The sequence below is a fragment of the Lepidochelys kempii genome, chromosome 5 (genome assembly GCF_965140265.1).
Source record: "Lepidochelys kempii isolate rLepKem1 chromosome 5, rLepKem1.hap2, whole genome shotgun sequence".
Lineage (NCBI taxonomy): Eukaryota > Metazoa > Chordata > Testudines > Cheloniidae > Lepidochelys > Lepidochelys kempii.
The window spans coordinates 37,934,265-37,959,897 of NC_133260.1; the positions used below are offsets into that span (position 1 = coordinate 37,934,265).

Here is a 25,633-nt window from a genome sequence, read left to right on the forward strand (position 1 = left end):
TAAATCAAATTGATTCATAGGAATTTTACCCATGGCTAACAAATGGAAATAGATTTTGGCTAATGGCTAAACATGTATGTATTGTGAGCTGGAATGTGAGAAGTCTATTTGCTCTAGACCAGACTGAACTAGTAGCGGTGGAGTTAAATTATCAGTTTCCTTGCTGCCATGCAGGAGACAGGTACAGGAGAGTTGACAGTTGGAAAATACTTTGAATGTTCAAGTGGACAAGTGAAACAGAGATGGGGTTATTTTAGTGGTGAATAAGAAAAAGTTACTTTAGTGAACAGCTGGAAACTGGCATCTGAACAGATTGTCATAACAAGGTTTCCTGCTGCCTCCAACAACCTATGCATAGCTGTGACCTGCTGTTATGCACCAGCAAAAGAAGCAGAAGAGGAAGAGGAGGATGGATTTTATCAACAACCAGATAGCAATGTCAACGAGATTCCAGATTATGATATGAATCTAATAATGAGAGATATGGCTGCAAAGGTTGGTAGCAGACAGAGTAAGCAAATGAATAGTGTTGGACCAAACAGCATCGGTCCATGTTAGAGTCTACAGAAGTGCAGAGTGTGGCAGTGATCATGAATCACTAATAAGAAAGTTTAAGATTAAGTTAAAGTCTAGGAAAAATATAAGTACAATTGGCACCAAATTTGTTGTTGATAAGTTAAAGAATAGCTCTGCAAGGAAGGGATACAAGATGCACTTGGAGGGCATTTCAGGCTATTAATTTGTGATGATGAAGACATTTCACCACAGACTGCATGGGAAATATTCAAGAAAGTGATACAAAACACAGTGGATGAAATTATTGGAAAGCATAAGAAAATAAGGAAAAGCCAAACAAGCAATGAAACACAAACATTACAGGAAAAGTGTAAACAAGCCAAGACTGCTGGGAAAGTGGAAGAATTAAAAGCATTATGCAAAACCATTAAGATATCACAAAGAATGGACAAAGCAAAAGTTTTCAAAAGAAGAGACTCAAGGAGGCTCAACATGAGAAGACATCAAGAAAACAAAATATGAAAAAAACAATATACAAAAAACTAAGGTTGTATGGCAACACAATCAAGCCAATAATGTAAGCAATAAAAAGGCTATTGGTGGATTGACAACAAATGCCAAAAAGGTGTTGGAAGTAGTGAAGAAGCATTTTGACAAATTGCTGAACCCTACAGTTCATCTGCAAGCATTCCAGATATGCTAGATGAACAAGGCAGCTTGCAAGACAGAATACAGACCAGCACTGAACCACCATTAGAAAAAGAGAAAGAGAAATGAAGCAGTTAAAAATGGGGAAATTGCAGGAACACACAACATAAGAGCTGAGCTGCTAAAAGCCAGCAAGACAAGTGCTATCCAAGTACTAGAAAAAATATACAAGAAAGTATTGGAGCAAGAGGAGATAGCAGATGTCTGGCTAAAGGCAATACTTGAACCAACCTTGAAAAAAGGAGATCCTGGTGTTCCAAATAATTATAGAGGCATAGGCTTATTGTCAGTACAGGGAAAAATCATGACAAAACTACATCAACAGATTAAGGCCAATTTTAGAGGAAGTAGTGGTGAGAAATACAGCAGCTTCAGATCAGGCAAAAATTGCACCGATCAGATACTCATGCTCCAACAGTTGATGGAAAAAAAGCAAGAATGGGGATTAAAGATCTTTGTTGTTTTCATTGACTTCAGTCAGGCTTTTTGATTTAATTTGGAAAGAAGCATTAGAGAAAGGAGCAAAATTATATGAAGTTCCAGATAATATGATTGCAATTATAAAAGCTCTGAACAAAGAGTCATACGCTGCCATAAGAACTGGTGGAAAATTTAGCAACTGGTTCAAGTCAAAGTTTGCTGTAAGACAAGGGGACATGGAAGTATCGTTGCTTTTCATCTGTTCGTAAATTGAATATTAAGAATGTTAGATGAGTCAGAGGGTTGACATTGGATAATCTAGAGTTAAACTCCTCAAATTATGCAGGTGATGTACAACAGGCAGAGAAGTTTGAATTAATTATGATAATCTTTGCTACCTTGGAAAATTGGTGTAGTTGACTTGGACTTACAATAAGCACTAAGATGAAGTGATTGCATTTTGGAATAGGGACAATAAATGTAGAAGTGATGAAGTCATAAAACAAGTAGAATCTTATGTGTATCTAGGAAGCTTGATCAGTGCCAATGGTTCCATCAAAAATGAGATTAAAAGGAGGTGTGCCTTTGTTACAAGTGCTGCAAGAAATTGATGAAATTATTGAGCAATAAAAACATTATGTTTGGTACCAAAGTGAAAATTTATCAAACTAGTGTACTGACTATATAACTCTATGGACGGAAGCAGCTGCATTAAATGAAACGGACATCAGAGGGCCGGAGGTAGTAGAGAAAAAGGGCAGGTATAAAGTGGAATGATTTTAAGACAAATGAAGAAGTTAGAAGGAGAGTAGGATGTGAATTTAGGGTATAGGACTGGCTACAATTGAAAATATTATGATGATGGCAACACTGCAGAAGACGGATAGTGATAGGATGCCAAAGAAAATAATGCAAGCACATTGACGGTAAGTTTGACCAAGAAGCTGACTACCAACTAGATGGCTGGACGTTGTTTGCAGGGACATGACCAGACGGGGCTTAATGGAGGAACAAGCCAAGGACTGGAATGAATGCCAACACTGTTAACTGCTCCCTGTGTCTACAAAGATGCTCCAGGATGAAAGAGTGTCAAATTATTTTAGAAACTAACAAAGAACTATAAACAAGTTCTATCTTGTAACTACAGTGACAAGAAACCCAAGTTCTACTCATAATTTACAACACTAACCACTATCCACAACTCCTTAATGGAATTACAGCTGTATATTACATGATTTTTTTTTGTATGTAAAACAGGTTTCACTGGTGTTAATTGAGACTACATTTCTGTAACAATGTTGGAAAAAAATGTTGTATGTGTTATTTCTGTTTTATAATCAGACTTCAATAGGTATGCTAAGACTCCATTATCATATATTTTCAAACAAAGGTTTCACTGTCCTGGACTCAATAGGCAGAATTTTAGAATCAGATCCTGCTAGTGAGTTGCCATGTGTGTAGTGGTTCACACACTTGGATCCAGTTGCAGGATCCCTTACACATGACTAATTTGATGCAAGTCACATATATTGCTTAGAAGTTACTCCCAAGTTTAAATAATCACATTGTAGGTAAGGTACTGCAAGATAAAATGATGGCTGTTGGCTTAGTTTTAATGTTTAACACTGTTATTTCAAAATATTAATCGAAAATTAACTGGTCATATCATTTGACATCATTTGAGGCTTTTACAAGTCGAATAGAGGGCTTTCCCCTCTATTCGACATTGGTGAGGCCTCATCTGGAGTACTGTGTCCAGTTTTGGGCCCCACACTACAAGAAGGATGTGGATAAATTGGAGAGAGTCCAGCGAAGGGCAACAAAAATGATTAGGGGTCTAGAACACATGACTTATGAGAAGAGGCTGAGGGAGCTGGGATTGTTTAGCCTGCAGAAGAGAAGAATGAGGGGGGATTTGATAGCTGCTTTCAACTACCTGAAAGGGGGTTCCGAAGAGAATGGCTCTAGACTGTTCTCAATGGTAGCAGATGACAGAACGAGGAGTAATGGTCTCAAGTTGCAGTGGGGGAGATTTAGATTGGATATTAGGAAAAACTTTTTCACTAAGAGGGTGGTGAAACACTGGAATGCGTTACCTAGGGAGGTGGTAGAATCTCCTTCCTTAGAGGTTTTTAAGGTCAGGCTTGACAAAGCCCTGGCTGGGATGATTTAACTGGGAATTGGTCCTGCTTCAAGCAGGGGGTTGGACTAGATGACCTTCAGGGGTCCCTTCCAACCCTGAGATTCTATGATTCTATGATTCTAATAGCATGGAATGCACTCTGAAATGTAAAGACATCACCCTTAAGTTCTAACATTTAATAAGCACCACTCCAAAAAGTTCAGAGGGGAAAAGAGTCTGCACTCACTTGTTGGGTGCCCGATCTGGTAAGTTGGTTAATGCAGCAAAATTATTCCGTACAGTACGCAGGCTGGCCAGCACCTGGAACAAAGAAAGATGTTTCATTCTGAATTCTTGCATGTGATATTGATTTATTGCCACTCCGCTGTGTTAAAGGCAAAAGTAAAATGCATTACAAAATGTTTCCAGGCTTGTTTTAATGTCTGAAGACTGAACATTATTTAACAATAAATCTTTTGTAAAACAAGAACAACAGTTTATGGCTTTCCCCCCTTCGCTAAACAACTCATTATTTGTTTAAAGACAGACTCATTCGAAGAGGAGGAAAGTTTTTCACAGAATGCAATTTAACTCTCCAAAATGACCAAAAAATAATTCATGTTTTGAGAAGAATAGCCCACTAATACCTAGCACTGCATACATAAAAATGATTACATGATTTTCCATTTGCACAGCAGCAAGCTTTTACATTTTACATACAGTTTGAATAAAATGTAGTGAAAAAAGTTACCAAATTCATATGCCTTGCCTATATGAACACTAACAAATATGTGTGTAGAAAATGCATTTAGTACAATGCTAGACCTGAATATAACCAAAGGATAATGTCTAGATTATGGGCACACATGAACCAGAATGGGGCATGGAATGAATATAAGAAACAACAAAAATTAGAAGAAAAGATTTGCTGCTTTTTAAAGAAAGAAAAAAAGAGTAATCAGAAGAGAAAATACTAGATAGAACTGAGGGAAAAAAAGAGTATGAAGATATTGTAGAAAGACAGAGTGAGCTGGAAGTGGGAAGGGAAAAAAGGACTAAAGGAAAAGAGAAAAGGTGCAAAAATAAGGAAAGATACATGCTTGGCTTTATAGTGAATTTGTATTTAACTTGTATAACCCTCTGTTCTACTCTTCTGGCAGATATCCTATATATCCTGTCTGTGAAGGAGGAGAAAAAGGGGAAGGGAAGTGGTTGCTAGCTGTATTTTGAGTAACTATGCTAAAATGGCTAGATATTTATCTTGGACATATAGTTACATTATTGATTATCTCTAGGGGACAGATTCCGGCTGCTCCTGTGCAAGTGGTGAGAATGAGGGGAGGGAACATGGAGCCCTTCCCTAGTTGTGCAAGGGGCAGCCAGAATCCCACTCTTTGAACTCCTTGAGTGGAAAGCGTAGCAGATCACAGCACTGTGAAGATTGCTTGACACATCAAAAAGGCCACTGCTTCTTTCCCAAACAGTGCACTAGGTGATGTTCCGAGAACAGTGGTGGTGGGGGAGATGCATGCTGCACTCCCATGCTGCTTCCCTCTGTGCTCCCCTCAACACCTGCCAAAGCATTCTACAGCACCCTGCAGGCAGATTGCTTCTGTCATCTGCTGCAATGCACCAGATCTCCACACACACCCTTACAGCGGCTACAGGTTTAAAAGTAACAATACATTAGTTACTAGTGACAGTGAATTCTAGAGTTAAATAATTTTAATTCTCTTTTTTGCTAATTATCTAAACAGATTTATAGTTCCGGCTTTTCTGTTTGTTTTTCCTTCCAATGGGAATATTCCTGTGTATAAAAAATGATACTTGTTTGTAAGTGTTTGTAGGATCGAGGCCTACAAGGGAAAACCAATTAATAAAACTTCACCTCTCCCTTCTAAGTGAACACACCTCTGCTACACAAGGTTTAATCACTCAATACAACTGTTCTTCATTTCAAAATCAAAACATAGGCAAATGTGTGATCATGCAATGAATGAAATCCGCTATGCCTATTTTTAATGTATCATGCTAGACTACTACAGAAATAGATCAGACCTAACTTTTAAAATAATTCCAACTTTATTTTATTTTTAAAACTGGAATGCATAGAATAAGTTAATTACAATAGTTTCATTACATTAAAATATGAAAAAAACCCAAATATCCTAATAATAATGATATTTATTGTACAGTAAAATATTATTAGGTATGGGCCAGATTATGCTCTACATGGCATAGTACTCTGTTCTACCTCCAATAAAACAGTAAGTGGTTGGTAGGCCTTGGCCCTTACTGACTACCTTTAATAACAACTGAGCAACCACCACCAAGTGGCTTACGGTTACATGAAACAAAGCCTCTTGCACAACTGAAGCAATTAAGGAAGCCTAGAAATAAACTCAGATCTGTTCCAAATTCCATCACCCAATTTCAACAGTAATGACTACATTAACTAAAATTATTGCTGTGTTATTTGCATAATGAAAATGTATCTGACAAGAAAAAAAGAGCTCTTTCTGAGGAACATATTAGAAAGGTAACTAGGGGGATGTGTGACTGGGATGACGTGTGTAGATTATATAAACAGAGTGCCCAATTCCGGAATCTTTATTAAGGCCCCAATCCTGCAAACTGATCTGCTTGGTTATACCCCTGTGCCCTCTCAGAGCCCTAGTGATGTCAACAGTGCTCTGCATAAACACAGGAGTTTGCATGTTCAAATCCTTTTGCAGGACCAGGGCCTAAATTTTTACTCAATCCTTAACTCAGGCAAAGTTCCCCTTCAAAGTCAACAGGTGTTTTGTCCCAGTACAAAAATCAGTAAATCTAACCTAGTCTGTCTACTTACTGTTTTCCAAGGGAGCTCATAACCTGTTTTATTTGAATGTTATATAGTGTAATTAAGATTGGCATAAAGAGGTCGAGAAATAGTAAATTTGATAATGCATCAAGTCTTTTCCAGTACTAGGGTAGGCAAGTTTTCCTTACTGGGCCAATTTTTCTCCAGGTATAACTCAATTCAAGTTAATTGAGTTACAGCTGTAGATAACTTGGTCTACTGTGGTGTGTGTTTGTGTGTGTGGGTGTGCGTGTGTGTATTTTGTATAGGATTCTTTCAAGGGCCTAATACTGCAAGGAGGAATATTGCAATATTTTTTGTTGCTATTTCAACTGTAATTCCTTGTGTTCAGTTATTTTTGGGAAAGCGTTTGCAATTCGGCAATCTGAAAATGGTCAGGCTCAGTCTTTTCTCCTCCAATAAAAGGAGAACAGAGAAAATCTTATGGCCAGCTCTCAAGAGTTTTACCCAGTGCCCTGTCAGCTGCATGGTTTCAGAGTAGCAGCTTTTATGGTGGGTCATGAATGACAAGATGATCTCTGATGCAGGTAGGTGCCAATCCAGTCCTGACAGACCAATATGGATCCCAGGTAAACCATGTACTATTGATTAGCTCACTTAAGTTCTCATAACTATATTTTAGTAATATTCATTTTGTGACATGCACAAACATCATGCTAAGAAAATTTGGATGCTCAAACTGAAGGAGGACATTGTTCTTACTTTACTCTGCTATGTCTCACCCTTCCTCTCCTCTTTCGTCTCCAATCACATACAGCTCCATGGGCTTAGGTCTACCGTTAAATACACAGAGGCAACTCTCAGTCACTTCAGTGAGAGATGCCCACATCTACTTGAGAGGAAAATGTGGTCCCATGAGTTCAGAAATTCACCACTGAAATACTTAACTTTTGATATATCATAAGACAGCTATATTGTTAAAATGTATCCATGATTTATATTTAAGTTATAATTATATTTGAATTGATATTTTGTAAAACATAATAAAACCTGGTTACAAGAATAGAAACTAAATAATTAATATATGTGATTCTGTAAGTGAACATATTCTGTGCAGAAATTATTATATATAAAAATATCCGCAAATAAAGAGCTGAAAGTGGCTAGTAAACTCTGGATGACAGAGTATACTGACATTTTAATAGCAGGAGATCACAGTTTTCTCCTGTTGATGGCACAATAGCACTATGACTTGACACAATATTTGAGGAGAAATAAAAATAGGTTATTTTGTAGTTTATGTAACTGCTTTTTATTACACAAATAATCAGAGGTAAACCAATAAAAAAGAGCTGTAGGTAACATCTGTGGCAGAATCAGCTTGTTGACAAAGTTTTTTTTTCTCTCTTTTCCTTCCCTGAATCAAGCAAGAAATCTGATTTCAACATAAGAGACAGGAAACAATGGGTGTGACCATGGGGCCCTTCAAATGTAAACTGTAACATCACCTGAAAATTAGATTACTCATCATATTACTTCATATGGATATATGATAAGTTGTGCCTACCTGAGCGAATGGTGTCACAATCAAGTCATCTCCGTGTCTGAAAAATAAACAAAATTATAAATTAGATGTTACTCACGACTATTCTCAATGAAGCTACTTTTAAAAATATCAGGACATGAATTAAGTCTTATAAATTACTTTAGTTAACCTCAGTCTTATTCCTCAATATCCATTCATCCCAGCTGCTTTAAAAATGTCTCTGAAAGGAAAACATTTAGCAGTTATCCAATCACCCGGTGGCTTTATGGGACTGCTGGAGAACCAGTTGATTTTACGCTGCATGTTGGACAGATGAACATGGACACACAGGATGAATCAGCAAAGATCACATTCCCAAACTTCCATTTCCCCCCCTTCTTTGAATCTAAATGGAATCTCTTTCATATAAGAATTAACCAGGCATGCCTGTGTGGCTGGTAGCACCCACAATTAGTTTTGGTGGAGGGACCCAGCCCACCTAAATATTGAAAGTGATTTGCATTAAGTGTTACTAACAGATTATACTTTGTGAGTGTTGGACAAGCTAGTAACTGCAGATGACTGGGGACTGCATCACAGACTAATAAAAACCTAGTTAAACTTTTAAACTGACTAACATATCTGAAGTTATATGGGAGTGTTACTTAATGTGTGCGGTTGCTGTAGCAACCACACCCACACCATGCTAGGTGATGTAGGCGCAAAGTGTCATAATGATGTGTCTTAGTGGAGGAGGGAGGGAAAGGGGGTTATTATTTCTTCGGTAACGAAAATTTCTTGTTGGAGGAAACTGGGTAATTCCCACTTCCCTGGTGAATAAAATTTCAAAGTTATACATAAACTACCACAGATAGTCATGGCCTGCGTGCGATATTTTGCATTTAGTTACCAGAGGTACTGAGTAACCACAGAGCAAAGAAACTTAGAGGGCTGACATATATATACAGTTTATCCACTCTTTAATGACATTTTCACAGAACTGTGACTGATAATGAATATACTGTAATTAACCCATGACAGACACATACATAATCCGATAAGTCATCATTTGAAATATTTTTCCCCAAATATGCTCCAATATGAACAATTTGTCTAATATTACTTTTATGGAATAAGGGTTCTAATCCTAGAGTTACCTGGCATCCATGTTCTTTTCAGAAAAAATAATAATGCTAGCTTTATCCAACTAGCTGGAGCTAGGAATTTCTAATTTTTATTTTTTAAATAAGGCAAAGAAAACAGTCAATAAAAGCCAGAAAATGATTCACAAAGAAATAATTTAATGAGAATTTGTTTTTAATATGCCTGCTTTATGCCTGCAATAGATATGTCACACAGGTTATAGATTGCAGCTTTAGCACCTGAAATCATTCATCCAAAATTGTTACTGACAGTTTGTATCGTAATGTGCTTAAAATTTTAAACCTATTTTCAATAAGGAGCTTTCCTTCCACTGGGAAAAATTAAATATATATGAGAGAAAGAGGGAGTGTGTTTAAAAAAGGGACTTTTCATATTAATAAAAAGGTCACTTCTCAGGAACTTTTATGATTAAAATAGAAATTTGACTGGCATTTGATTTGCTAAAAAGTGATTGTTACTATTTAGATAGTGCCCACAAGATAGCAGGTGATTTATAGGTGTTGCAACATAGTGGTCCCAAAAAGCTCTGAATGTAAGCAGACAGGCTCAGATCAAATAGAAATTAGGAGCCCAAATACCTTTGAAGATCTGGGACATTGCAACAAAGGATGGGGAATAGGATGAAACAAAAATTAAGTGAGTGACCAGTGATGTCGAGCATACACTTTACTAGTTGCTTTTATTGTCATCTCTCGGGTTAATAAAAAGAAAAGGAGTACTTGTGGCACCTTAGAGACTAACCAATTTATTTGAGCATGAGCTTTCGTGAGCTAGAGGTCACTTCATCGGATGCATACCGTGGAAACTGCAGAAGACATTATATACACACAGAGACCATGAAACAATACCTCCTCCCGCCCCACTGTCCTGCTGGTAATAGCTTATCTAAAGTGATCATCAAGTTGGGCCATTTCCAGCACAAATCCAGGTTTTCTCACCCTCCGCCCCCCCCCCCCCCCCAAACTCACTCTCCTGCTGGTAATAGCCCATCCAAAGTGACCACTCTCTTCACAATGTGTATGATAATCAAGGTGGGCCATTTCCTGCACAAATCCAGGTTCTCTCACCCCCTCACCCCCCTCCAAAAACCACACACACAAACTCACTCTCCGTCTCTGTGTGTATATAATGTCTTCCGCAGTTTCCACGGTATGCATCCGATGAAGTGAGCTGTAGCTCACGAAAGCTCATGCTCAAATAAATTGGTTAGTCTCTAATGTGCCACAAGTACTCCTCTTCTTTTTGCGAATACAGACTAATACGGCTGTTACTCTGAAACCTGTCTTGGGTTAATATTTATGTGAATGGAAGAGTAGGTTTTAAGAGGGAAGAAGTGTGTATTTTAAGGGGGAGGGGGTCTTGCTGAAGTAGGTGAAGGCATGACTGACATGGTCAGGGAAGGAGCTGGCAAACCTCTTTGGGGTCTAAATTATTTAACAAAAGGCCAAATGTGGTATGCAAACAAGACTTTACTCCAGTAGGTGGCAGGTGGGGGTAGGTGGGGATGAGTTCACTTTAGTCTGTCTGCCCTACCTGAGTCCATCCACTTCCTCTGTTTTAGGCTCTTTACCGGTAAGGCCCTCTTGACCTGGGACGAGCCCCTGGAGCCATGCATCTTACCATCACCTGGAAGAGGGTTCCTTTTCTGGGTTCAAGCTTCAGACGGGTAGCCGTGTTAGTCTGGATCTGTAAAAGCAGCAAAGAGTCCTGAGGCACCTTATAGACTAACAGACATATTGGAGCATGAGCTTTTGTGGGTGAATACCCACTTCGTCGGATGCATCCGACAAAGTGGGTATTCACCCACGAAAGCTCATGCTCCAATACATCTGTTAGTCTATAAGGTGCCACAGGACTCTCTGCTGCTTTTTCTGGGTTCAGGGTCCCCACAGAGGTCAAACCATAGCAACTCTTCTATGAAACGGCATATAGTCCTCTGTGATCTGGAGTTCCTGTTGCTGTCTGGTAAGCAGACAGGTTTTCCTAGGGGGTTGGCACTCATAGCTCTTCCTTCCTTTTCAGAACCTTCTGTGTCTTGGAGCACTCTTCTTAGGTTCCCTTTCTTGGTGAGCTTTCTAACCAACAGAGGCTGTCCTAGCTATAGGCAGACTTGGATGGATATTTCTGTGATGGATGACGCTGGCAGGGCAGTCAATGGATGGAACCAGCTGAGGTTCTGAAGAGCAGGAAATTGCTGACAGCTGGGCTGCCAAGGAAGCACCACCACCCCTTCCCCATCTGCTCCCCATGCTCTGGATGGGTAAGATCGTAGCTGCGGCTCAGGGCTGCTCCTTGGCATTACTGCAAGCATGGTTGTGGCTTTGGCCATAAGTGTCACTACCTGCCTAGCTCCATATCAGCACCTAGCTCACACCTTCCACTCCGCACCTGGCCTCCACAAGCCAGGCTGCTTAGGCAGCCATTGGCGCCTGCCTCTGCCCCAGCTTCCACCCTTGACTCGCACTGTGGCTAGTCCTTCAACTCAGGGCCGGCCCACAACATTTTGGCACCTGAGGCAGGGAGCTCAAATCATGCCCCCATGCCCCCTCGCTTGGGCCAAAACTTTGAAAGGTCTCAATTCTGCATTCTTCCTCTTCTACTCCTCTCATGGTACTGCTCTGCTACCTACCCCAATAAAGGAGAACTAACAACTTTCAATGCCTTGTTCAAAAATTTTAAGTAACACTTAACTTTCAAACTCCTGAACAGCAAATGTAACTTTTCTTGTCTCCATAGTAAACACTGGCATTTTTATCTGTTTGAACAATCAAAGTGGTGCTTTCCGTGTCTTCTTGGTTGCAAAGATTTGAACTGCTTCCTGCTGAAGGTCCACAGTCTGAGCCAGCTCATGCTCTATTGAGATGGTTGCAAGGCCGACCAGCCTCTCCTGTGTCATTGTGGAGCGTAGATGTGTTTTTATTAACTTCAGCTTGGAAAAGCTGCGTTCTCCACTGGCAACTGTCACAGGAAGCATTAGAAGTATGCTCAGAGCATCAAAAGCATTTGGAAAGAGGGTGGTCATCTTATTTGTGCACATATATTCCAGAACAGCCTTTGGAGTTGACTTTGCTGAAATGTATCTTGAAAGGGCTTTCAGTTCATCACCTAAATCACTTGCATCAATATTGCGCATGTCATCATCTGTCAACACTGTCTCTAGTGCCCTGCATTGCTGGTGTAGGTCTTCTTCAGGTATAGTGAGGAGTTTTGGAATATCATACAACATCCCAAATATACTGCTGTGTTCCTTGAGCTGCATGAAACATTCTTCAACTGACTTTATCGCACAATCTAGCACCTGGTTAAAGAATTCAACTTAGGGTTGAATGGCATAATGGCCATAATGGCAACTATGGCATCATCTATCTTCCCAGTTTGGTATTTGATAGGCTTTATCGCCTCCACTCAACTTTCCCATCGTGTGGCACTCAGTGGTTTCAGTGTCAGAGAGGATGTTCCCAGATGTTGCTTCAAAATTTGCCATCGATAAGTTGATGCAGAGAAAAATATATAGATGCTTTGAATTACATTTAAAAATTCAGCAGCCTCACTAGAAGCTGATGCTGCATCACTGACCACCAAGTTCAATGAATGAGAACTGCATGGGACAAAAAAAGCTCGAGGGTTTAACTCTCGGATCCGTGTCTGCACTCCTCTGTTCTTTCCTCTCATGTTGGCACCATTATCGTAGCCCCGACCTCTCATGTCAGCTATCGCAATTTCTGTATCTTCCAGCTTTTTAAGAAGCACATTTGTCATACCAGCTCCTGTAGTATCATCAATGTCAATAAATTCTAGAAAATGCTCTCTGACCATCACCATTGCAGGGACATTTTCACTAGGTTCTGTTGTTGTTACAAAGCGCACCATTAAAGTCATCTGTTCCGTATGGCTGATGTCAGGTGTGCAGTCCAGAATAACAGTAATATCTTGCTGACTTCAGATCTGCCACAATCTTCTGTTTGAGTTTTGTTGCCAGTAACTGTATAATCTCATTTTGAATTGTTTTTCCAAGGTAGTGGTGGGTGTACATTTCTTGGGTGGTGACTCTTCTTAGATGCTCCTGGAGTACTGCATCAAACTCAGCCATCAGCTCCACAATTTTAAGGAAGTTTCCATTGTTTGGCACATACAGCTAATCTGAAGTGCCACGTAGTGCTAGGTTTTGGGTAGCAAGCATTCTCACAATGGCAATGAGCCTTTTCAGAACATTTTGCCAGTAAAGAGATTCTGATGCAATCTTCTCTTGATGCTGATCATCTATGATGGCCTTTAACCTTAGTCTCATCTCAAGCTCTTTCCACCTATGGAATGCTCTCTGGTGATTTGCTGCCTTCTCATGGCATGCCAGATTTCTAGCCAGATTTTTCCAGTCCTTTGTTTCTGTAGAACCCAATGTGTCTGGAACATTAGACTGGAAGAGTTTGCAACAAAAACAGTATGCAGCATTCTGGCTTTTTGAGTACATAAGCCATGGCTTCTCCACTTTGTCACCATTGGGGATTTCATGCCAGTAATATGTTGGATGGAAACTTCTATTTTCATGGTCTTTGGGAAACGTGAAGTTTTTCACTTGCTGTGGCCCATGCAGTACAAGGCTACTGCTCAAGTGGGTCAACAGTCCTGGATCATCTAGACTTAAGGAACTAAACTCAGCAGCAGCTGTTTCTTCCACCTTCACCACACTCTTCTCTGATCTACACTTTTCTTCAGGAATGTGCATGGTTACATCCGTTTGAGATGGAGATATGGATGCTGCAGTAGCTGCCAGGTCACCTGTACTCTGACTAACTGGAAGATCAGGCATATCCTCACAAGCCACTGACATAGCACTTGGACACATTAAATAATAATTATAATTGAATTTGAAAAGTGTCTCCATGCTGAGGCATTCAAGGTGGTCAACATTTACTAAAACTGAGTGGCAAAAAACTACATGAAGGTAGAGTTAAGGTTGCTTGATGGTATGTCGTCCCTGTGCAGAAGTTGACCTGAGCAAAACTTAAACTTCTGAAAACCAGGAAATTTCCACAGTATGCATCCGATGAAGTGAGCTGTAGCTCACAAAAGCTTATGCTCAAATAAATTGGTCAGTCTCTAAGGTGCCACAAATACTCCTTTTCTTTTTGCGAATACAGACTAACACGGCTGCTACTCTGAAACAGGAAATTCACAGTTACAGTTGTCCATAAAACCTTAACTCTGCCTTATTTTAGCAATGCCCTGGCACAGGTCATTAACACACATAGCTCTACTCTGCCAACCCCACAGTCACTGGAACATACAAGCTCTTCACCCCCTTTTTACAACCTATTCATTCTCACCCACAGGTTTCCATCTAACACTACTAAAGGACAAAAAGGGGGAAAAAATGTTGCCCATGGCACACCACGTTCCCTCTGTTCCTCTGGAGCTGGCAATAGTCAATGGAATTATTTACATACACTCCAGAAGCAGTCATTGTGTTAGGCATACCCATGTTAGGCACACCAAATTTCAAAGCCATCTGAATAACCATTCAGATATCAGAGCACTTAGAAGAACTGAGCTTTAAAGCATATAAAATGGTGGGAATGGGAACCCTCTAGCCATTTTTCTTTACTGGCGCAGAAAGAATGTACAGAATGTACATTTTCTTAAATAGCATTTTCAATTCGGGTCTTCTGAAATTTAGTGGGTGCCATGCACTGTCTTGGGTAAAACTCAACAGACAAACCATTTTGACCCACATCAATAGTTTGATCTCTAGCTCTGGGCAAACAAACAGACAAACAAACAATGCCTAGAAACCTTTTTTTAAAATGGCTATTTTGGGGCAGCTTATATCTTTGCAGCCTCTTGGTCAAATTACCTCAAAGTTAGGTCACTAAACCCTACCCTGCACCTGACTGAGGCACACCAAATTTCAAAGGAATCCAATTAAGCCTGTGGATTATGGAGGCTCTAGAATGGTCAGCCTTTAAACAGAACCTGAACTATAGTGGCACTGCAACTATAGAAATATAGAATACTTACAGACATAATGAAACAGAAAAAGGAAACCCAGACACACTATTATATAAAGCCAAGTAATGTAGACTTAACAAAATGGGCATAAGAAAACTGGATGCGTACTGGACTGACAGAGTACAACTGGAAAAAAAAATAGTGTTTTCAGATTATTTTTACAGTGGTGTGAGAAAGGTCAAGACAGACGTCCATAAGGTGAGAGTCTCACACACTTCCTTGGGACCACCACAGCAGTTAAAAAGTCATCCTCCTGAAATATGAGTGTGAGCCTGCCAGGATGGAACTCCTGAGGGGTGTCATGAATGAAGTCTCCCTTCATTAAGGGCAGTTACCACCGAGGGGGCCAGAATAAAATTGATTCATCATCGTACAGACAGATCACATAAAGAACACAAGATGGGCATAATATGCAGTGATAACAGCTCAATCCTGTGAGCAGACAGGCTCCTGTATTTTGTACAGTTTCAAGTGGTGGAGAAGCCTGCTGAGAGCCTTAGCTAAGGGTACATCTGGACTATGAGTTAGGGGTGTGATTCCCAGATCCCATAGGCATACTCGTGCAGCTCTCATCATAGCTAGCATGCTAAAATAGTAGTGTAGCCTCAGACCACAGGCAGCCATGGCACAAGCTAGCAATCCCAAGTACAAACCCACTTGAACCCCATGGGTAGATACTTAGGGTGGCTAGCTCATGCCATCGTTGCTTGTGCTATTTGTTTAGATACGATCAAGCGCTCATGCAGGCAGTGAACAGCTTGGGGGATGGAACTTTGAGGGAAAATCACATATTACTTCCTTCAGTGATTTGAATACACACATATGAAAGAATATAGTAAGTAACAATATTGGCCCACATTTTCAAATATGTGAGTGCAAACAGGTGAGTTTGGAAATGTGGTTTCTAATGTATCCAGTTAAAATCCCACAGAACTGGTTAATTTTCACAAATGTATACAATATATGGTGGATAATACATTCAGAGCATTTTGAAATTCTATATCACTTTAAAGTAGAGTATTACACTGGTATACAACTGAAACACCAAGGTATCTTTCCAGGATTTGCACTGGATGAGAAGGCCAAGCAGTCTGTAAAGCCAGCAGGCATTCTCTGCATGGTGCTCTATGGCTGGAAAATAGCTTTCATAAAAGGGTGGAGCCAGGCAGTAGGCTTTGAAAAGGCTGTGCTCAATGTTATCAACCCTGGGGAACTAGCATCCTTTGACTGTTCTCTGGGGCTGGGAACTTAGACTGTTGGATAAATGGGGTGGCAGGGTGATAAAATTGGCCCATTTTTAAACGCTGCACATCACTGTAAGGTATATTTCAGCATATTTTTCATGTATTAAAATTTATCAAACAACAAAATATAGGGGAAAATGTCATTTGCTCTGTAGATGTGCTTGGGACTTTGAGCTAACACTGTTTACACTCAAAAATTGCACAATATATGAAAGGCCACTACTGAATATTATTATGGTCTTCAGGATGAACCCAAAAAAATCTATTACAACCCCATCCTCACTGTATACTTCTATACTTGGATTAAACATGGCATCCACCCACCTGTCTTTGTGAGGCTGGTTCGGACATGGTATGAAGCCTGTGGATGCAGGATTAGAGAAGACAGTCTGCAAGCCCTACGGTTGTGTTGTGCATGTACACCAGACAACAACAGTAGCAGGAGCGAAACCTATGAGTACTACATGTGAAGTAACATTGCTTGAGTACCCCATGCCTAGACTTTGTGATGCCCTGTTAAAACCTTATAGGACTTGATGAAGCCTTTGGAAAAAACTATACATGTATGATCTGCATGGTCCAGAGATGTTAAAAAATACTGACTATTCAGGATCAGGTTCTAGCTACAATGATGGTCAAAACTGGAATCTGAGTCCAAACTGCGTTATGATATCACAATGTAAACCGCATTATCACATTACGATGCCAATGCAGCAGAGCAGATGTTTCAGCTCAAAGGATAGAGAGCAGAAAAAAGGGATGGCTTCTCCTTGTACCTAGGACTCTCATACCATCTGCACTTGGGAAATGACCCAACTGAGTGTCAGATTTATGTGCTGGCTTCACAATTCTAATTTTACTGAACTCAGTGCTTTGGGTGAATATATCAGAGGTGTACAGAATTTAATTTATATAGGCTCTTCTCCCTCCCCCTCTTTTAACCATTTCCTTAACTCTAGTAGTCAAGAAAAAGTACTTGAATATAAAATACGTACTTTCAAAGGAAACAAACCAAAGGACATACTATTTCAGACTTTTCATCTTTTAGAGAATGAATTCCAGGGTTAATACAAAACTATCATCAATGCAAGCACACAAGAAGCTTTTTGTGCCCGAAGGGATGAAACATGAACTAATGTTTCATCTGGATTGATAGTGAAGTTAATTCAGTACCTGTGCATATCAGGTGACCAGTGAGCTGGAAGCTGGACACAGAAATTTCCCAATGAGCATTAAGATTTCAGTTTTAAGAAGGCTATCTCTCCACACCGCTCCACCCTGAGGCTATGCACACACACGGAACTCCCATTATCGCATTAGCAGGAGCTATGCAGCAGGCCAGGAGATGACTGTTATGATTAATTGAACTCTCAATTTAGAATCTTTTTTATTGTAACATGCTTCCTGCAACAGCATTAGCTTTGTCTAAAGAGAAGGTTTAGGAACTCAGTTTCCTTTGCTAAGTATACTGTTAGTGAGTAACTTGTTTTAAACATTTAATATTTCCACAAGGAATAACAAAACAAGAACAGACTCCTTAAAACTATTAATGGAAGAAGTAGTGTGTTTTGCAGTAAAGATTTTAATTTGGAAAACAAATAAGTTTTAGTGTTAAGCAATACTACCAGTGATGGTTCTGCATTTTTAATAATATAAAATGAATTCTACTTGTATGTCATAAAGAATAATATCCCGTATTATATGGTATTGTAAAGGCAAGTGAGCAATACTTAGGGGATCCTGGATTCACATGCATGAAAAAAAATCCCATGGTCATAAAGAAACACACCCTTTTCTTGCGCAATAACAGACTGATTGCATAGTCAATAAAGGGAATTAACTCGGCCTTATTTCACAAACTTGTTTGAAAAGGGGATCGTAGTGAGTACTTTGCCTTCGACATCCTGTGAATTTCTGTAAAATATTGCAAGCAATTGGAAATGGCATAGTACTCAGGCACTGGTCTTCATTTTAATTAACTTTTCAGTTATTCTTTGTTTATAACTTTTTTAAAATGGGTTATCAGGATTTCTTTAAAATATGGTAATATATTCACTGATGCCAAAGTCTAGAGCAAGTTTGAAGTTTAAAGGCTTATCTAATCTAAATATAAAATCTTAAAAACAAAAAAACTATGTTGCATCTTTTTCTTAAAAGGCCATAAATACTTTTCTCTTGCTTTAATAAATAAAATATGCCCCTGTTTTACTGAAATTCTCCAGAAAAGCACTCATGTCTGAGTTGAAATTAATCAAATTGATCAAAAGAAAACATATATAGTAGTGGGAATGAAACTTGAGGTTCAGAATGGAATGGTTCTTTTCATCCCTTGTACATATTTATGTCACTCATTCTGAGAGAAGAATCAAGATACCTGCAGTCCAAATTCCTCAGAATCTAAGGAAGCCAATAGTAGTTTCTAATTTTGTTAAAATATAGTGCAAATTCAATTTTTTAATAACTATGTATTTTTCCTCTCCTTGAATCTGACAAACAACTTAAAATTGAAAACTTTTTGCAGATCATCTTTAAGGAAAATGCTTTTCTTGCATATCCTAAGAACTGACATCATGTTTACTTACAGAGTATTATTATAAGCGTTAGATTTCAAGTTCCTTCTGGCTCAGAAATATGAGTATAGGCTGTATCATGGGGTAATTTGGCTTTCTGTTCTTGAAAACAATATATATTTTAATTTTTTTAATAGTAAAGGCCCAGATGAAGCTTATATAGTAGCTCAACTGGTTGGACCTAAGCTTCACTAAGCTTCAAGGAACTCTCCTTTCATGGGCTTAAACTTGCACTCAATGCAAATTCTACCTGAACAAACAGTACAGGATTAAGAACATTTATCTAAGTTTACCTGAAAATGTCCTTTCCTTGAGTAATAAGATCCATAGTTCCACTACAATGGGTATTTCACTCTGTTTGTAACTTCACGGCAAATCCAGACCTGTCCGTCATAGGCAGTAGGGGAAAGCCCTCCACCTGAAGTTCTCTCCATTTCAGTCAACTTCCATATCCAGGATAATTCCAATCTACTTTCCTAAATTACAGATTGTGTAAACTACACTTTGGGAGGTGAGTGGGGGGAACCACAGTGTTTTCTCCTACTGTGGAACATGGGGATAATTAATCCTGAAAAAGTAAACCCAAATATTTGGATATCATTTTCCATCTCTGTCCAATGAGAGAAAGACCCTTTTATTTCCAAGGTTGTAAGGATTTTCTCTCTGAGCCAAAGACACAACACTGGGTCTCACCAGACAAAACACTCAACTCCAAAAATTCAAGTGGTGGAGATAAACAGCTAATGAGAACACCACTTTAATAGAAAAAAGTTAAGTGACGGTTCCAACAGGAGTTCAACTGGATGATCCTTGTAAGGACCAGAATGAGGACCTTGTCGGGGTGGAATAAAGATAGTCTTTCTAAGAAAGCACTTACTGTCAGGATTTGTGGAAAATTCTCTTTTCCCAAACACATGGAGAACATGAGACTCTGCAGCACAGACGCTCTTCTACAGCTATATGAAGGCCTGACTGCACTCAGTGCTATGTTGCACTCCCTTTAATATGGAAGTTAAAACATGGACCTTGCAGCAGCTGGTAGAATATGTTCTGTTTGTTGACTTCTTTCTAGGATCCATGAAAGAATTAATCACATCATCTGACTAGCCATTTTTGAATCGGGATGGAGAATTGGTCCTGGATGGAGAATTTGTCTTTGCACTAGCAGATATCCTCTATGAATCAACGACATTGGGAAGTCCACCACTATGTTAATGAGTACTGTGAATCACAGCACCTTCAGTCAGAAGGCATAAATAGTATCACTACTGCTTTCTCTTTCCTAGCTTTTGAATGATTCTGGGGAGCAGTGGAAAGGCATACCGAACACACCTTGGCGAGCTCTACAAGAAAGTAGAGCTGTCACCTCACATCCTAAGTCCTCACATGAGAGGAGGCTATGGGTGCTTTATTGCTGCTTCCAAATGCAAACAGGTCAATCAGCAGATTGCCAAGCTAAAAATGAGTGAGGATACTTCCAAGTGGATTCTTTGACGAGAAGATGCCAGTAAGACAGTTTGATGTTTTAGGACGATATCTAATATATTACATTTACTATTTAGCTCACAGTTATTCAGGTCATGAGAAGGTGCAGTAAGTAGTAAGAAATAAGAGAGAAGCCAGAAAAGGTGATGGAAAATAACTCTTTGGAAAAAGCAATTGCCATCTATATAGCCTCCAAGTGAGCAGCAAATCAAGCAATCAGAAAGACGAGAAGCCTACCTTTAGAGAAACTGCATAATGAGTTGAACAACTGCCCACAACTTGGTCAGAGGAAAATACATGCAATTGTGTGGACAAGAAACAAAAGAATGATGGTGTGAACACATTATTCATAAATGATGCAGGAGGCAGACTGCTTGTGACAGGAGACATGGTATGTAACCAATGCTGAGAATACTATAAGAGTCTACTTAATAAGGAGAACCCTTTATATGCTACAATACTATCATGTGAACCAATAATTACATGTGTTGAGGACTTGTGAGAGGCAGATGTCAAAGCTGCCCTGCTGAAGATGGCATCCAGAAAAGAAGCAGATCCAGATGAAGTCATGGCAGAAATGATCCAAGATTTTAGAGAAGTTGGTGCACACTGTCTCACACATATCCTGCACATAGTTTGAAAAGAGAAGAAAATCCCAAGAGAATGGAGAAAGTCCATACTGGTATTAATTTACAAATGAGGAGGTGACATACAGATTTGGTTGAAGTACCGAGGAAATAATAAGCTACTGCCCCAATGCATGAAACTGCTAGAGAGTAGCAAGTACTGGAGCCCATTTTAGGAAAGGAGTAGTTTGGTTTTAGAAAGGAAAAGGGGATGATAGATGGTATCTTCATCATTAGACAGTTAGTGGAAAAGAAGCTGGAGGGAAATATTGACCACAGTTGGGGTTTTCTCTCTTTGGAGAAATCACTTAAATTCCTAGGAGATTGCTGGTGCCTCTATAATGATTCTCTGGGGTACCAGAGGACCTTGTCCAGATGGTGTCCAGGTTTAAACAAATTGGTTGTTTAATAATTTGTTCCAGTATCTTTGTTCAGTATTGAAGTTAGGCTTACTGGTCTATAATTCCCCAGCTCTTTCTTTTACTCCTTTTCAAGATAGGTACTATGTTTCCCTTTTCCAGTAATTTGGTACCTTATCAATCCTCCATGAGTTCTCATGATTCAGAGATTGCTTTCCCTAGTTCCTTACGTACTCCAGGGTGATATTTCATCAGGCCCTTCTGACTTGAATATATCTAACTTATCTACGTATTCTTTAACCTGTTATTTTTCTGTTCTGGTCTGAGATCCTTCTTCCTTGTTAATATTAATTGGGTTAAGCACCTGGTCACAACTAACTTTTTTAGTGAAGAGAGAATTAAAAAAGGCATTACACTTCAGCTTTCTCTGTGTCATCCATTATTTGCTCTCCTTCCCCATTAAGTAATGAAACTACACATTATTCCATTGTTGTCTTACATTAGAAACATTTATAGAACCACTTCCTATTTCTTTTTATGCCCTTGCTTGTTGTAACTCATTTTGCCCCTTTACCTGTCTGATTTTGTCCTACATGTGCTGTTTTTCTACACGCTTTCTTAGCAATGTGCCTTTGTTTCCACTTCTGGTATGGCTTTCCTTTTGATTTTCAAGAGCTCCTGATGCAGCCAGATAAGTCGATTCCTATTCTTCCTATCTTTCCTCCACATTGTGATACTTTACTGCTTTGCCTCTCTTCTCTCATTCAGTATCAAAATGCTGACTCCCACTTCCGACTGGCCAGTAATGCCAGCCTCCTTCACCCACTTGCTAAATTTTCAAGCATGCATCTTTGTTCTTTCTCCCAGGCTGCCCCTAGACTTCAGAGGTGGTCCCTGTAAACATCCACAAAGTTACCTCCTCATTCTCCTTCAAATCCCTCCTTAAAATCTCAGTTGCTGCGATGCCTATAAAAAAATTGACAGTAGTGAGGGTGCTGGTGTGCTGAAATCATTGCCCATCATGCTGACCAATGATATCTCATTATTTCCTTGTACTCCCCCATCTATCTGTCTGTATCCATCTGCTGTCTGATATGTTGTCTCTTATCTGTATGTCTTGTAAGCTCTTTGGGGGAAGGAACATTATTTTGTTCTGTGTTTTTACAGGGTCTAGTACAATGGGGTCCTGGTCCATGATTGGGGTTCCTAGCCAGTGCAATAATCCAAATTATGTAATTAATTAATTAATAAGATCATGAATTTATACATCAATACTGCCATCTATTGGCTATATTTATTCATAACACTACACATTTGTGCTTCACTTTAATATTTCTTTACTGCTTTTTCTTACGCTTGCGATCCTGGAAATCCAAGTGATATCTTAAAAAGCCCAATTTATGCTGATGTGTAATGGAAATCAGACATCTCTAAATTATTTAAAGCCAATATATTATTTCCCTCCAAGTACATATGTACATTTTGTGAATTACATACAGCTAGAGTTAATGCACTGCTGAGGTTGAGAAATCAAGCACTCAAGAGTCAGAGAGTTTCAGGGATTTTCTTCTATAATATTAATCCAGTTAAATTGCATATCCTATATATTTTGTGATATGCATTAACAAAACAGAAAGAAACATTAATGTTTCTATTTAACCAAAAGTCAGGAATAGAAATAAATTGCAAAATGGCAAAGTAAATAATATGGCAACAACTGTTACCTTAACTTTGGGAATTTCCAAACTTTGCGTACTTGATTTCTTGACTTTTATGATGCTAGTGTTAGAAGTTTGCATTTTTTCCTCCTCTAATCCACTTCTTTCCCCTTTATCTTTTTCTTTTAGGGAAGAGAGAAAAAAATGCCCTTTGCTGAAAGGAGCTGACAGGCTCGTCAGGGTCTCCAAATTCCTTGAGCTAGAGCTGTGCATCTTGAAGACTCATAAACCAACTGATTTAGCCAGAATCCTTCTGAATGTAGCCCTGCCTTGGCCCCAAACTAGGGTGATCAGATGTCCCGATTTTATGGGGACAGTCCAGATTTTGGGGTCTTTTTCTTATATAGGCTCCTATTACCTCCATCCCGTCCTGATTTTTCACACTTGCTGTCTGGTCACCCTACCCCAACCATTAAAATCTAAGGAAACTGAGGAAAATACCCAAGTTTGTTCTCAACTGTTAGGAGGGTCCATAGGATGAAAATGGTCTCAGACATATCTAAGCTTCACAGATCAAAAGTCAACATACTGAATGTCACCAAAAAGCAAATTGCAATTTGGAATTCTATGCGGAATTTGCTATGTTCTTTGATTGGATATTCAGTGTACAAAAAGCATCAAAGCAAGTAAGCTTTGCCATGAAAGTCTTCATCTGTAATTTGTTTGAGGGCTCAGAAAATGGTAAGAATCAGAGCACAGTATGGAAGCTCACATTAATTCAGCAACATTTCACAACTATTGACTAAGAAGAGACGTGCTAGTGATCCTGATTTAAAATCAAGAGACCAACTGGGTTTATGACTCCTTGCAAGAAAACATATAATAATATATATACATATAATATATGCATATAATAATATAATAATATATATACATATAATAATAATAATTATAAACATATAATAATTGGCATCATTTTGCAAAACAAAGAGGATTTAAAAAAGGCTTGGAAATAGCATTATACTCCTGCTATTACTATTATTTCTTGACTCATATTTACTTGTTTTAAAGCACTTCTGGAATCCTGTGCCAGGTCTTCTTAGACCTCCCCTCCTTTGACTAAATAATCAAAAAGCTATGCAGTCATTACATTCACAGGCACCACGGACCTGAAAATAAGACTTGTGATCTTGTTTGTTAAATATCATGTTGTGTTAATATTAGCTGCTGGGCTACACATTGCTCTCGCTGTAACTCTGAATGATAAACATCAGGACTTTTCTTTTTGCTGTATGGTCAGCATTTTATACCTGTGTTAATGTAAACTTTATGTATGCATACTGCCCTGAAGAATATTCATCAGTTAAAATTAAGCAGGAACTCAATCCATTTTTTCCTCATTATTTTTCTTGTTTTTATTTTTGTCTGTGAAGTGGCTCCTATATTTGTTGTCCTGAGGTGAACAGGTAATACTGAGGGATCATAACAAAGATATCATGAATGGATAACTAATAAATGTAAATGATCTTTAAATATTTGGGTTTTTTTCTTTACTATCTGTCTTTCTTTCTCTTTCCTTGCTTTTGTTTCTTTTTCTTTTTTCATTTCCTTCTTAAATTTACTGTTGTGATTTAATTAAACTTAACAGAAACATGTTTATTAAGGTTTAATGATAAATATGCAACTCAGATATATGATAATGTGTGCTCAGATGAGCCATATAAATCTTATTGTATCCCAACAATGTATTTCATTAAATTTTCCACATAGCATTAGTATAAAATGACTAGGTATAACTTTTCAGTACTGCTCACCCCTTCTTTTCATTTATGTACACTTCAATTTTTTGCACAATTAAAATTAATTTTAAAGAATTTTGCCTGTAACAAGGTGTACTTTAGGAGTCTGTAGAAATTATGTTGGTTGTATACTTTATTGTGATATGACCTTTGCTTTCTGCTTTGAGTAGCAGCTTTTCAAGAATGCTGACCAATCAGATAGATGGCTCAATCTCTTATTTGGATACTGAGATCACTAGAAGGACATGTGCGAGACATGTGTTGCCTCCTAACCTGAAGGTGTGAAGATGTCTGTTTCTGGGAGGAGTGCAGACTGCTTCCAGCCTTTGTCACCTCAGTGTCTGAATGAACAGCAGATGAAGACACTTACGATGTCAGGACATTCCAGTGATGGCAGTCAGAAGAAAATGCTTGGTCAAGGAGGGGTATTTGACTATCCAGAGGTAAGAAGGTCTGCTCTTTGTATTTCATGTTCCCCTCCATCCTGCATAGTGAGCAGTGTCATATAAGAGCTGCTCCATTGCACGACGGCAGAATCTCTAGTCTGATGGGGAGCACTGGAACGTTTACCCATTTGTGAGCTCTGATTAGCCAACTGTTCTTACATGTTTAATGTTGTTTCAAAGGA

At 38.9% G+C, this 25,633-nt stretch overlaps 1 protein-coding gene across 11 annotated transcripts in view; it reads right to left on the bottom strand.

Annotated features, from left to right (window-relative positions):
* The window catches only part of PDE4D (phosphodiesterase 4D), a 769,499-nt gene that overhangs the window by 154,856 nt on the left and 589,010 nt on the right, over nucleotides 1–25,633 (bottom strand). For all 11 annotated transcript variants that reach the window (XM_073343989.1, XM_073343991.1, XM_073343992.1 and 8 more), the window contains 2 exons: nucleotides 8,137–8,173; nucleotides 4,014–4,087 (listed from right to left, as the gene is read on the bottom strand). In XM_073343989.1, the coding sequence (XP_073200090.1) occupies nucleotides 4,014–4,087; nucleotides 8,137–8,173 (111 nt within the window). The remainder of the gene's footprint in view (nucleotides 1–4,013; nucleotides 4,088–8,136; nucleotides 8,174–25,633) is intronic.